The sequence below is a fragment of the Patiria miniata genome, unplaced genomic scaffold (genome assembly GCF_015706575.1).
Source record: "Patiria miniata isolate m_02_andy unplaced genomic scaffold, ASM1570657v1 HiC_scaffold_8, whole genome shotgun sequence".
NCBI classification, from domain to species: Eukaryota; Metazoa; Echinodermata; class Asteroidea; order Valvatida; family Asterinidae; genus Patiria; species Patiria miniata.
In genome coordinates this window covers 12214761-12228222 of record NW_024037075.1, presented here as the reverse complement: position 1 = coordinate 12228222, position 13462 = coordinate 12214761, and the positions used below count along the sequence as shown (strand labels likewise).

The following is a 13462-nucleotide window of genomic DNA, read 5'->3' as shown; positions in this document are numbered from 1 at the left end:
AATTTGGCTGGATACTAATGGACACTTGGTGGCGCTGTTCATTACAGACACTGGACATAAGATGGAAACGTTTGCGCATTGTACTTTTTTTTTCTATTATTATTATTATTCTGAATGGTTTATTTTAATTGTACTCCTCGCCGCCAGTGGCAGAATTGCGAATACAATTTACATTAAAAAAATACACATAAATAGTAGTTGATACATACATTAAATATGGAATAAAATAGAACTGAATACAAATTGATAGAAAAGAGGTTGTTTACGAAACTTTGAACTGTAAAAATAAGCCGGAATAAAGAATAGGGGATGGGAAGGAGTTAGGAAAGGGAAAATTGGAAGGGGTTGGGATGGGGTAAAGGAGAGCAAAGGGGTGAATTACACATACAAGCTGGAGATTTGAAAAGGAGTTCTATCAGTTTCTATAGTTCTGTAACCTAGGGGGAGGGGGTAAAATTTATGACTTTCAGAAAAGGGGGGGAATCAACTTGCTCCACCCCCTTCCACTTTGTAAAGAGCGAAAGTCTTCTGTGCAAATCTACAGTATTTTTTTTATTATTCTTACCAGTGATATGAGCACCAAGCCTCTGCTGTAGGCTCTCCAGCTTCTGTATGTAGTTAGTCAGGGACGCCTCAGGGTCTCCGCTCCCTGATGTGTCCAGGGGTCTGTCTAGGGATCTGCTGAGGTGTCTGTCTAGCGGGGAGGCCGAGTGGTAACCAGAGGGCCGGCCGTCTGGGCGTGGGGACGAAGCTGTCGCTCTGAACGGGAATTAAAGAGGATAGTACACAATAATTTAATGGACATGCCCTTTCCTTTATTGAACTGAATTAAAACGAGCAATATTACTCGCTTTAAAGGGAATATACATCATTTGCTTTTGCTGTAATTTTCAGAAATGGATGGAATTGGGGGGATGGAAATATATAGCAAATATTGTTACACTGACTTTTTTGAGGTTTCGGGTTTGAAAATGCTATAAAAACCGAGAAAAACAATCATTTTCCTGTAGTCTGGTTCCCTGACTCCATATAAGAAGAAACAGAGCAGTTTACATACATTGGGGAATTGTAAGGTCAGGGAACCAGTCTAGCTGGCTCGTACCCGTTCATAGGTTTGTAATCGATTGCAAACAAGTGCGATGGTCAATTGGGGCCAGTATTTGAAAAAAGCCAGTTTTTTTCCAACGCTGATCGGCCGATCAACGTTGGAAATTGATAGAAAATACCACTTTTCTTGAAAATGACAGTGTACCAGGTGCCATGATTTTACAGGATGCTTTACACTGTCATTCACTAACAGTCCAGCAAGGTATTTCAAAATGATTTGGTAGTTTTATTTTTTGATGTTTGCAAATGTTGTATTTTCCCTTTAAGATTTCAAACTCACCCATGGAAAAGAATGGGGCTTGATGATCTTGCTCTGTGGTGTACAGGAAAAACGCTCCGCGGTGCAGCCTGCCCGACGACGTCTCGCACAGGGGGCGACGCACCATTGACAAAATGGATCCCCGGGGGTAGGGAGCTTCTGATGGGGGTTGTGACCCTGATGTTGGGGACCGAGGACGACGGGAGTCCCCTATGGGGTGGGGAGGACGTGACATCTGGGTGGACGGATGGGGTGGTGGAGGGGGTGCCGACGCGCGTGGCACGTCGCCATTTGCGGACCAAGAATTTCAACCTGTTTTTAAATTAAACAAACAACAATTTATATAACATTTTTTTACACAGTAAGCTTTTTCATTTCTCCAGATTTATTTCGTCACTTTAACAGTTAAACAAAAAGTACTTGGCAAGAGAACATACCTGGACACAGCAATGACGACTCGTACACAACTCCTGAACTTTGAGAAAGCCTTGCTATGTCTGGACTGTCTCTCTAGGCTTTCTGGGGATGGGTAGGCACCCATCTTAGCAATGAGTTGGAGAGTAGCCTGCTCACAGTCTTGGAAGCCTCCTAGGAGAAGGAGCAGGTAGCGTTTCTGGTAGACTAGGGCCTTGCGGAAACTCTCGGCGCGGAGATACTTGCCGTACATCTTCTGCAACTGGGAGATAGAAAAAGACAGAAAGAAAATAAGATTGCAGCAATCTATTACGTGGGTTAACCCTTTATACTGTAGCACCTGAAACCACCCTGCCTGTCACTCCATGTACCACCAAGAACTGCCCCAACACTGTGTGGTTTATGGATTCTTCGGGACATAAATACAATGTAATGCACATTTAAAGTAAAGTAAGTAAAGTCTGTCATGAGCCAATGTGGCCCATCAGGCCGGCGTTTATCTCCGGTTTCAGTGGCATGAAACAACTGAGAATATGTCTACTTCCCCTGGATGGGATGCTAGTCCATCGCAGGTTACTCCCCAGCTAATGCTGGTACCCATTTATACTCCTGGGAGGACACGTATTGAGGCATCAATTTTTTTTTTTTTTTTCATTCACAAAATTGATCGCTCAAGAAAGACAAAATACCTTCAACTGTTGGTGTTCCGAGACCTCTCCAGTTCCTGCCAACAGAGGGCTTCCTCTATCTCTCTTGCTGGCCTCGTGCTGAAGCTGGGATTTGAGGTTGGCGATCTGGTTCTCCGCCTTCTGCAATGCATTCTGGGTAGCTCGGCGCTCCCTGCTCCACAGGGCTCGTTCTTCGGCAAGCGCGGTGTCCGTGTTGTCTAAGGAACGGCGAGTTGCCTGGCAAAGATAAAGTTCACAAATTGGGTTTGAAAATCTTGTTCAAATTATCGTCAAAAATTTCCTTTTCTTCCTTGTTCCACACATCAACACAACCATCAGTTAATAAGGATGGACTAAGGTTTATCGTGAGCCCTGGGGACAGGGTTATGAGATTGTTAGGGAAGCAGCCATATTGGATTCGTTTGTTTGTCATTTCTCACCTCATGTGTCCAACCCCGTCACTAGCAAGGATTGGGGCACAGTCGTGAAGCACTGCACTACACTATTACAAATGAGAGTCATCAGAGTCATGAGACAAGGTTGAGGTTGCCAAGGAGGCAGCCATATTGGATTTGTTTGTTTGTCATTTCTCACCTCATTCATCCAACCCTGTTACCAGCAAGGATTGGGGCACAGTAGTGAAGCACTGCACTACAGTATTAAAAATGAGAGTCATCAGAGTCACGAGACACGGTTGAGGTTGCCAAGGAGGCAGCCATATTGGATTTGTTTGTTCATCATTTCTCACCTCATCTAATTGTGCCTCCCGTTGTCTGAACCGCCAGACTTCCTCCTCCAGCTTGGCCAGCGCTGCTCTCATTTCGGTCTTCTCTTCGCTGAGACGCGAGGCAAAGTTGCTCAGCTCGGCATTCTGGGATAGCAGGCGGTCGTTCAGGCGGGTGGTTGTCGTGGGGGTCAGGATGGCCGGGGTAGACTGGACAGGAGAGGAACGAAGTCATGTGTCAACTTGGAAGTTTGCAAATTATTAAAAGTAAGGCTTGAAAACTAAAATGGAATTTTGATGCTTTGGGAATTGTTTTTTTTTTATTACGAATCCTTAACGTCTGAAATCTCTGTTTGGATATTAAAGGGAATGTACATCATTGGCTTATACTTTAATTTTCAGAAATGAACTATTTGAAGGGTTAGTATAATAGATCAAATTATTGTTACACTGACATGTTTGAAGTTTTGTTTTCGAAAATGGTGGAAAAACCAAGAAAAACAAAAATGTTCAAGTAGTCTGGTTCCCTGACTCCACTGAAGATGAAATGGATCAATTTATAGATGCCGGAAAATTGTACGCTAAGGGAACCAGTCTAGCTGACCTGCACCCATTCATGAACATAAAACCAATTAGCAAACAAAATTGGACTGAAAAAAATGGTAAATTTGGAGCAGTAGTAAAAAATAGTTAGGTTTTTCCTACGGTGGTCGGCCGACCACCGTTGGAAATGTAAACAAAAATACAATTTTCTTGAAAATGACTTCACACCAGGTGCCATAATTTTACAGGATGCTTTAGACTGTCATTTACCAACATCCTGTAAGGTATTTCGTAAAAACTTGGTCATTTTTTTTCTTCGATGTTTGCAAATGTTGTATTTTCCCTTTAAAGAGATTCCCTTTGCCTAAAAGAACTTCCAGACATTTCTTGACAATTTCTGAGTTTTCTAAGGCTTTACCTCCGAGTGCAGAGCCAGTGATGCGTGAAGTTGCTTGAGTTCCGACAGCGTTTCTGTCAGCCCCCTCTGTAGGTTAGCCAACTCCTGCTGGTCGCTCTCCAGACCCGCACGGAAGAGTTTAGCAATCTCCTCTTGCTGTCTGACGGCCAGTAGCTGCAGTCGCTGCCTGACTGCCTCGAGCTGGGCCTTGTAGAGCTGGAGGCGGGAGGCGAAGGGCGCGGCGTGGGGACTGCGCTGGGGGCTGCCTCGGGACAACTCCTGCTACGCAAGAAAAAAGGAACATGAGTGCCAAGAATGAATTTGGACATAGAAGTACTCGTAAAGAATGAGCAACTCAAATCTGAGCTCTGCACTATACTTACGTCTGGTCTGAGTTTTACCACGTGAGGACAGTTTTAAAGATTGAAATGTTGCTAGAAATGGCTGTCTGGAGTGACCTTTTACAAACAGCAACTGTTACAGAGCCTGATGTTTTAATCCTAGCAGAAACTTTCTCCAAGGCAAAACTTGGAACAGTAGCATTAAGTGAGAAATATAATATGACAAGCGCAGAGAAAAGGAATAAAAAAAAACACAGGGAAAGTTTGGGAATGACTCATACCTTTATTATTATAATATAACAGGCATTATATAGCACTTTTATGCTGCAACGGGGTATCAAAGCGCTTTACAATTATTATTTTACCCATTTCAACAGGCAAACACTCCTTAAACCTTCTCAAATTCCTAGGGTGCATACACTGCCGGCATGCAGCCATTTTAGCACTCTCGGCCATAATCAACCTCTCACAGCCACCAACACTGCCCTCACAGGTACCCATTTACTCCTGGGTGGAGAGAAGCAATGAGTGACAAAGTGCCTTGCCCAAGGGCACATGCGGGTGGAGAGAAGCAATGAGTGACAAATCGCTTTGCTCAAGGGCACACGCACCATGACCCCAGGCTGGACTCGAACCCACAACCTGCAGAATTACCCGCAGACCACAAATTCAATGCTCCAGACCAATAGGCCACGGCACTCCACCTTTCCCCAATTTCATATTTCGCAGAAATTTTTTTTGAACACTTCTTTTTATCTTTCCAACTTCAATACCGTTTGCCTTATCCCATCTCTTCCCATTTTAGACGCATCCTTTGTATTGAAGCACATCGATCTAAGAGACGAAACAAAGATCCAAAATGACAGTTCTCTCAGGATAACTGACCTCCTCGTATGCCTGCTGTAGTTCCTCCTCAGTGACCCGAGGAGTGAAGTGTCGCTGAGCCTCGCGGAGTTTCCTCAACTCTGAGGACGTCGCTTCGTGCGCCGTCTTGCTCTCGTCCAGCTCGCGTTCCAAGGACTCAATCTGCTGCCTGTCCAGCTCCCTCTCCAACTGGAAATCACTCTGGAAATTGGAAAAAAACATCAATGAAATTAATGAAAGACAAACACCTGTACTCAACTCAAATATTGCATATTTCAAAAAAAAAAATTCAAAATTTAAAAAGCTACAAAAATGCTTCATGACAAAACAGATTTTTTTGTCAAACATTTGGTAATTAGCATTAGCAAGCTACTGTCTACTATTGCAATTCAGCTAAAATTCCTTCTACACAAAATGTCTCTCGTTCTGCAACCTTTCCTACCCCACACCATTTCTGCCACCATATCTGACAATTGTCTTTTTGTAACACCAATTCTCCCTACCCTTTCCCCCACCCTGTGTATCACCGTTTCTATTACCCCATGTTGCAACATCTTTTATCACTCCATTTCCCCATCTCTCCCAACCAATATGCCTCATCACCTCTATTACTCAATCTGACCACTCCCCTGTCTGCATTTTCCCCACCCCTGTCTTCCCCACTGTCTCCCCGGGCCACCCCCACCCCCTCCCCCACCCCGTCCCCCACCCCTTACCTGTCTCTGTCTCTCCAGTTCTCTCTCCCTCTCCCTCTCCCTCTGTCGTTGCCGTTCTATCTGCCGTTCTTTCTCCCTGACGATGTCCCTCTCGCGTCCTTCCTCTTTCTGACTCAAGAGGGCGTGCTTCAAGCGATCGCATTCCTGCTGGGTCTGCGTCACACGTTCCTGCTCGCCGACGAGCTTGCGATTCAGGTCGTCCAGTTGAACCTGGAAACAAAAATTGAAAAGAAAATTTGCATAAATGCCTTGAAAAATTATCATCAACAATACTTTTTGTCACACCTTTTCGTCACAAGAATCACTTTATCAAGTTTCTAAATTCAAACATTTAATTTTTTTCAGAAATGCGCTACGTATAAAATTATCTTTCCAGAAAAAGTGCAAAATTTGCCAGGTACCAGTGAAATAAGAATTGATAGTACAGTCATGGGCACCAACTAATTCTAAGAAGTTTCCAACTAGCACCGTAATGACCATCTGGTTCCCTGACTCATATAAATGAAATAATAATGATATAGCCAGGCTCTACTGATAACCACATCAATACCTGTAAGCTATCGATGGTTGCCTTCAGCTGTCGACACACCGCCCTCTCCTCCTCCAAAGCCTCCAAGCTCCGCCTCCTCTCCCTGTCATTAGTATTCTGCATTCCTTCAACCTCGTTCTCAAGCTGGTTGACTCTGGTCCGCAGGTCCAGATTCCTGGATTTCTCATTGTCCAGGGCCGACTGAAGCTCGCCGATGGTGGACTTCTCGTAGTGGGAGTTCTCTGCGTAAGCGCTGCGCTCTTGGTCTAGCGACTCGTGGAGCTGCGTGTTCAAGGCTTGCTCACGCTAAAAACATGAACAATTAAAAAGATTCATGTCACAATCAACAGATCTTTGGAAAGAAGAAGGCAAATATCTTGTATTTAGGTTTCATTCCTGGTCCAAGTTTCTCAAATTCTTCTCTCACGTGTAAAGCAGTGTGTAGTTCCTGGCATCTGGTCTTCTCAACGTCCAACGCCGTCTTGAGATCGGATATCTTAGACCTGTCAGTGTCTGCTAGATTAGCTGTCTTAGCTCGCTCAGACTCTAAGTCTCTCTTTAGACCTTCCACTTTGATCTTGGCTTTCTCCAGGTCCTTGTGTCGCTCCACCAGCTTGTTGCGTTCACTCTCAAGGGCTATCCTAAGCTCCTGGGTAAATTAAAAACCAACAATTAGACCATTAGACCTGGCTGTAGTTCCACCCAGTACCCATTAACCCTCTTAACCCACTATACCCCCAGTCACCCACCTTGACACAGTCCTGTTCTGTCTAACCTATGTGTAATTACGCCCAGTACCCAATTCCCCCCTTAATCCATTATTCACCCAGTCACCTACCTTGACCAAGTCCTGTTCTACCTGACCTGGGTGTAATTACGCCCAGTACCCAATGCCCCCATTAACCCATTTTTCACCCAGTCACCCACCTTGACCAAGTCCTTTACCCTCAACACAACAATTAGACCATTTGACCTGGCTGTAGTTCCACCCAGTACCCATTGTCCCCTTAACCCACTATACCCCCAGTCACCCATCTTGACCGAGTCCTGTTGTCTCTGTCTGACCTGGGTGTAATTACGCCCAGTAGCCATTGCTCCCTTAACCCACTGTCCACCCAGTCACCTACCTTGACCAAGTCCTGTTCTACCTGACCTGGGAGAAAGTACGCCCAGTACCCAATGCCTCCATTAACCCATTTTTCACCTAGTCACCCACCTTGACTAAGTCCTTTTCCCTCTGTCTGACCTGGGTGAAGTTAACACCAAGTACCCATTGCCTCCTTAACCCACTTTTCACCCAGTCACCCACCTTGACCGAGTCCTGTTCCCTATGTATGACCTGGGTGTAATTACGCCTAGCACCCACTGCCCCCTCAACCCACTATTCACCCAGTCACCCATATTGACCAAGTCTTTTTCCCTCTGTCTGACCTGGGTGTGGCTGATTCCTAGTACCCATTGCCCCCTTAACCCACTTTTCACCCAGTCACCCACCATGACCGAGTCCTGTTCTGTATGACCTGGGTGGAATTACGCCCAGTACCCACTGCCCCCTTAACCCACTTTTCACCCAGTTACCCACCTTGACGGAGTCCTGTTCTCTCTGTCTGACATGGGTGTAATTATGCCCAGTACCCATTCCCCCTTAGCCCCCTTAACCCACTTTTCACCCAGTTACCCACCTTGACCGAGTCCTGTTCCCTCTGTCTGACCTCGGCAGTCCGGCTGCTCTCACTCTCCAACGTCAGCTGCAGGTTCTGCACACTCTGCTGTTCCGTTCCCAGGGCCTCCTGCAGACTCCGTGAGTGGGACTTCTCCGACTCCAGTTGGGCTCTGGAAAAAAAACAGCAACCAGAAAAATTGTAAACCACCTGCAACGGTTTAGTTGCATTGATGTCAACAAGCGCAGCTCAAATTTTTTGCAAGTTTCTGGTGAGAGATGAAACGCTACAGAAGCAGACACATAATTTCAATGGATTTTAAACAAAGCAGTTTGAAGACTTTTTAGACTAATTGTAAATGGCAGATGCTTTCTGTTGATTAGGGAAACCATGTTCACCTGTTTGTGATGTGCTAACGATGCAAATGTAAGATGCCATATATGAACAAGATGTAGATCAGCAATTGTGTTTTTTTTACATAGGCAAATGTTTGAAATTCAAATAGCATTTGTTGGCCTGCCAGCTGCTGCGTAAAACAACTGAGCATTTCATTTTCAGCACCTTTTACTTTCACTGAAGGAATTCTACTGCCATTTTTTAAAAAAATATTAAAAACAGAAACAAATCAGGAAAAAAAAAGCCAAAATCCAGCTGCAAAAACAAAGAAAGCAATTTGGATTTGGGATTAAAATACTCAACCATATTAAACGATTGATTTCACATATAAAAGCAAATGAAAATCAATGACATCTACTGAAAAGAAGAACGAGTCAATTACAAATACATGCATGTACACAAACAAAAAACGACATTACAATACAATGATCACAACAACTCTGAATTATGTAAACATTTTCCAGCAACCCAATATGATAGCTTAAAAACTTAATCTCTACTGACCAAGCTCACTGACTGCATTTTGTTGTTTTGAGGTAAAAAAGTAAATGTGAGTTTCCACAAAATGGCTTATGAGCTCCTGTTAAGCATGCAGATGACAGATGACAATATAGGCTTTTTCCCTATTTCCAAACGGAACTTTCAATTTCATTTTACGCCCAATAATACTATTAGTATTACAAAATGCTGTCCCATAATCTTTCGTATGAAAATAAAAACACAGAGAAAAATAGGTCTTAATAAAAAAAAATGCGATTTCAATATCATTTGTTAGACTTTCGTATTAGTTATCACATGCCAGTTTGGGAATGCTGACTAAAATAATTTAATTTGCTAAAAATGGTTAGAATCTGATTAGTTTCTTCATGCGTCTCATATCCAATTGACAATGACAAAATGCAATGATTTGCAGCGCACACTTACAACACTCCCTCAGCAATGCCGCTGTTGATGTTGAGGTCAAAGGTCAAAGGTTAACCAATCAGGGAAGGGGAAGAAACAATGGTGTCGGATTAAAATCGGCAGCATTTGTGACAATGCTTGAAAATCTGTCAGTCACACGTTAATGAATTAGTTAATAGGGAATTAAAAATAATTTCATTCAAAAAGTCTAACTTTTTACATTTTTCAATGTTAAAAGTATCATATTCATATCAAAAAAAAAAAAAAAAAATTGTTTCCATATTTTGTTGATCCCTTTCTTTTGGCCCAATAAACAACTTCTTTAAAAAGCACGGCCACAAATACGATCACACTGTACGACATTTGATGAACACATTTTGAAAACTAGTGATGCAAAAATAATATTGCATGAAAAATACCAACTTTTAGTTGTACATGTCAAAATATATTCTAGATTTGGAGCTTCTGAATAATATGTGAAGCGTAAAACTACACACGGCAACAACCCATGCAGAATCAATCATGCAAATGATATGATAATAAGGGGGCGTGGCTAAGCAAGGTTTTGAGGGTGTATTGAAATCCCTTTAAAAACCAACATAAACAGGACGCAGAAAATTCTGATTGAAGAAATTTGGAAGGAACCAAGTGAGTTAAACTTTGAGATAAAATTCCATGACAGCAAAAGTTTTATCAACAAGGAAAGATTCGGTAATTTTTTTTTCATTTGTGCAGATAAGAAAATCTGGATAAACAAATTTAACAAAAGTGTCTTGTGTTTCCCCAAATCTCAAACAGTTAAACATGCGGCAACTCGCTGCAAATACCTCCATTGAGACATTGGACACTACCCAAAAAAAAATGGACTGTTCCAGATTTGGACATAAGCCCCGCCCATCTTGCTGAGTTTGATTGGGCCACTGTGGTCACCTGACCAAATGTCATGATCTAATTGGTCAATGCACCCAGTTTGACTGAGAGGCGGGAATGCTCCATTCTCAAACAAAAAATTTCATCCTTACGTGACTTCGGCCAGCTTGGCCTCCAGGCGTTCCTTACTGCTCGTCAGCCGATCCTGTCTGATCTGCAACTCTGAGATGTCGTTCTGCAGTTGCATGACCAAGTTCTTCTCCTTGTTCAGGGCGTCCGAGAGCTGAGCCACTTTCTCTTTCTCCACGGTCAGGGACGTCTGGAGATCTTCCACGAGTATCCTCTCCTGCCGATACTTATGCTCCATCATTTCCACTGAGTAGAACAAATAATTTCATTTAAAAAAAAATCAATGTAGAACTTATAAAATGCTTTTTAGGTATCAAAGCACTTCACACAATTTTTACCAGGCAGCAGCTGGGATTTTAGAAAGAAATCGAGGAAATTCCAAACCACACAAGACTTTGTACAGTGTTTTTCAATTTGTAATGGTATTCATGAGATAAAAAAAGTGAGGAAATCAGCGGATCCGAGGAAAATTTGCATGCCTGTATTACCAGTTTCTGCAGCAGCTCGAGATCAGCACAGTCTGGTCTCTAGAATCACAGTTACCCAATTATACTAGTGAATGGAGGGAGGCAATAAGGGTAAAGTGTCTTGCCCAAGAACACAAGCATCATGATCCCTGTTCTAACCCACATCCCATTGCACAAGAGTCATGATTAAGGGAGCCAGGATACTAGACCTCAGTCTGAAGCTAGACATTTTTTCTACTCTAAGACCTTCAAATTCTAACCCCGAATTGCAATGTTGATTCCTGCAATCTTGCCAAATTTGTCTACTTTAGGACAACTTCATAAATTTAAGCGTACAAATTGTGTCATCTTACATTGTCTCTTGAGTTGTCTCTCTCGGCTGGTGCCGTGCTCCTCCACGCTGTTCAGCTGCGACGTCAGCTTGGCTCGCTGGTCCTGCAGCTCACCGGCGAGCTGCTTGGAGTGCGCCCTCACGTCCTCGATCTCCGCCAGCAGGGAAGCGCGGTCCGCACTGTAGATCTGCTCCAAAGCTGACTTGTGGTGTGCCTCCTGAAAAAACACCAAAACCCATAAAATTAACCAAAAAACAGAAAACAGGATCCCTTTGCATCCATCATGCTTCAATGACATGCCAAGTTGGCATTCAAGTAAATTATTGCAGAACTTATGATAACATCTTTGCTTGTTCGACAAATTTCCAGGGGCGTTGCTAGAGAGGGTGTTGAAGGGTGCAGCGATAAAAACTCGGGGCTACCTCCCTAATTTATCTGGCGAAGTGCCCACCTGTTCTCGTATTCTTCTCTCCAGCTGTTGCACCTCGGACAAGTCCCGATCGCCGCTGGAGGTGACGTGAGTGCGAAGCTCGGCTAAGAGTGCGTCCCGTTCCCGATCAAAGACGGACTGGATGGCCGCGAGGAGCCGGCCTCGCCAGTCAGAGTCCGAAGACTTCTCTCTCTGTTCGTCAAGATTGAGGGCAAAATTTAAGCTCAAAGTTTAGAAAGTTTACAACATACTTCAATTGTAATTGGTCTCAACGGCATAAGCTTCACAACTGCTGTTAAGCAGCTTAAAGGCGTTTAGGATCATTTGCATTTATCCAAAAAGAAACCTACTGAATTAATATCAACAGACTGCATTAGATTAAATATCGTACTGGTACTAAACACCCCGTGAAATTATTCCGTTTGGCTTGATGGCATTTAGAAGAAGTAAAGAAATGTAGGTGATTTCCAACGATCAGTTACTTGCCTGATTGTTGGAATGAAGAGTGTTATCAACGAATTGGGTTTTTGGTGTTTTTTTTGTGCTAAGTAAGTATTTGCATATTCTGGCTCACAGCTTACCTACTGTACCCTCCAAGGCAAGTGCTTACCAATATTTTAATTTTGCTAAGTAAATTTTGCATAGTTTGCTTATCATGTCTTATCCACTCTGCCGTGAAAGCCTGTCTTGTATATCATCCAGTGCTTACTATTTTAAACTTCTGCTTAGCAGATTTTGCATTCTGGTTTATCACTCCTTACCCATTGTGCTTTAGTAGCCTGGCTGATCAGATCTTTCAGCGCCTGGATAGCATCCAGCAATGCTTGTTTCTCGTTCTCCCAAGCGTCTTGCAGTGTGTGGACGTCGGTGCCGTCTTGAACGCTGGGGCGCGGGGACGTCTGCTGGCGGAGGTACCGCAGATCAGACAGACTGAGGACCTGGAGTCCTTCATTGTGGAGTCTGTTCAGGACAGCCTGGAAAGAACGCAAGAAATAATCATATTCGTTCATTAGTGTGTATAAAATCCGCACAGAAGTACCCCTTCAAGAGCGAATATAAGAGAGAGACGATGGAGGTTTGAACATAACTGCCCAACGGGTCAAAATATCGGTTAAAAAAAAATGCTGTCCTTGTGGAGAGCCATGGTCCAATGGTTACGGTGATCGACTCATGTACCATGGTACGCGAGTTTGAACCCCGACAGGAAACAAGGTGCTTGTATTCTTGGGCAAGACACTTTACTACAAGTGCCTCTCTCCACCCAGAAGTATAAATGGGTACCTGCAAAGGTAGAGGCCAAATAGCGCTGATCTGGAGCTGCTGCACAAAAACTGGTCTCATGGCCTGATGAACAGGGGTAATAATTGGGAAGCACTTTCAGACCTTTAACCCCAACCCCAATGAGTGATTAACTAAGAACCTTCCTCACTCCTGCAAAATCCAACATCATAGGGTCAACTCTACACCCAAACTGTTGGACTCTTGATTATGGTGGTATGCCTGAACCCATGTAAAGCATAATCAGTTTACTAGTGCAGTACTCACTCCAACAGATTCCAACAAAACATGAAGTTGGATTTTGAAGGGTTGGGGTGGTTAGGGTTAATGGTATGAGCTCTGTGCGCTATCAAAAGAGGGCGCCCTTTTACCTAGCAACGACGTCCCATGGGCGGGACATTTCGCTGGTTGACGCGCACCGTTCCTTGTGTGTG

The 13462-nt window shown here is 43.6% G+C and overlaps 1 protein-coding gene across 5 annotated transcripts in view; it reads right to left on the bottom strand.

The window, feature by feature from the left end:
* LOC119719076 (A-kinase anchor protein 9-like) overlaps positions 1-13462 on the bottom strand; it is a 106341-nt gene that overhangs the window by 2120 nt on the left and 90759 nt on the right. For 2 of the 5 annotated variants that reach the window (XM_038188380.1, XM_038188382.1), the window contains 16 exons: positions 12512-12724; positions 11772-11942; positions 11342-11537; positions 10545-10767; positions 9544-9564; positions 8245-8395; positions 6990-7211; positions 6584-6868; positions 6034-6243; positions 5339-5518; positions 4134-4394; positions 3197-3382; positions 2470-2685; positions 1804-2042; positions 1388-1678; positions 566-759 (listed from right to left, as the gene is read on the bottom strand). In XM_038188380.1, coding sequence (XP_038044308.1) covers positions 566-759; positions 1388-1678; positions 1804-2042; positions 2470-2685; positions 3197-3382; positions 4134-4394; positions 5339-5518; positions 6034-6243; positions 6584-6868; positions 6990-7211; positions 8245-8395; positions 9544-9564; positions 10545-10767; positions 11342-11537; positions 11772-11942; positions 12512-12724 — 3259 coding nt within the window. The remainder of the gene's footprint in view (positions 1-565; positions 760-1387; positions 1679-1803; positions 2043-2469; positions 2686-3196; positions 3383-4133; positions 4395-5338; positions 5519-6033; positions 6244-6583; positions 6869-6989; positions 7212-8244; positions 8396-9543; positions 9565-10544; positions 10768-11341; positions 11538-11771; positions 11943-12511; positions 12725-13462) is intronic. The other 3 variants (XM_038188381.1, XM_038188383.1, XM_038188384.1) reach the window with 3 other exon arrangements.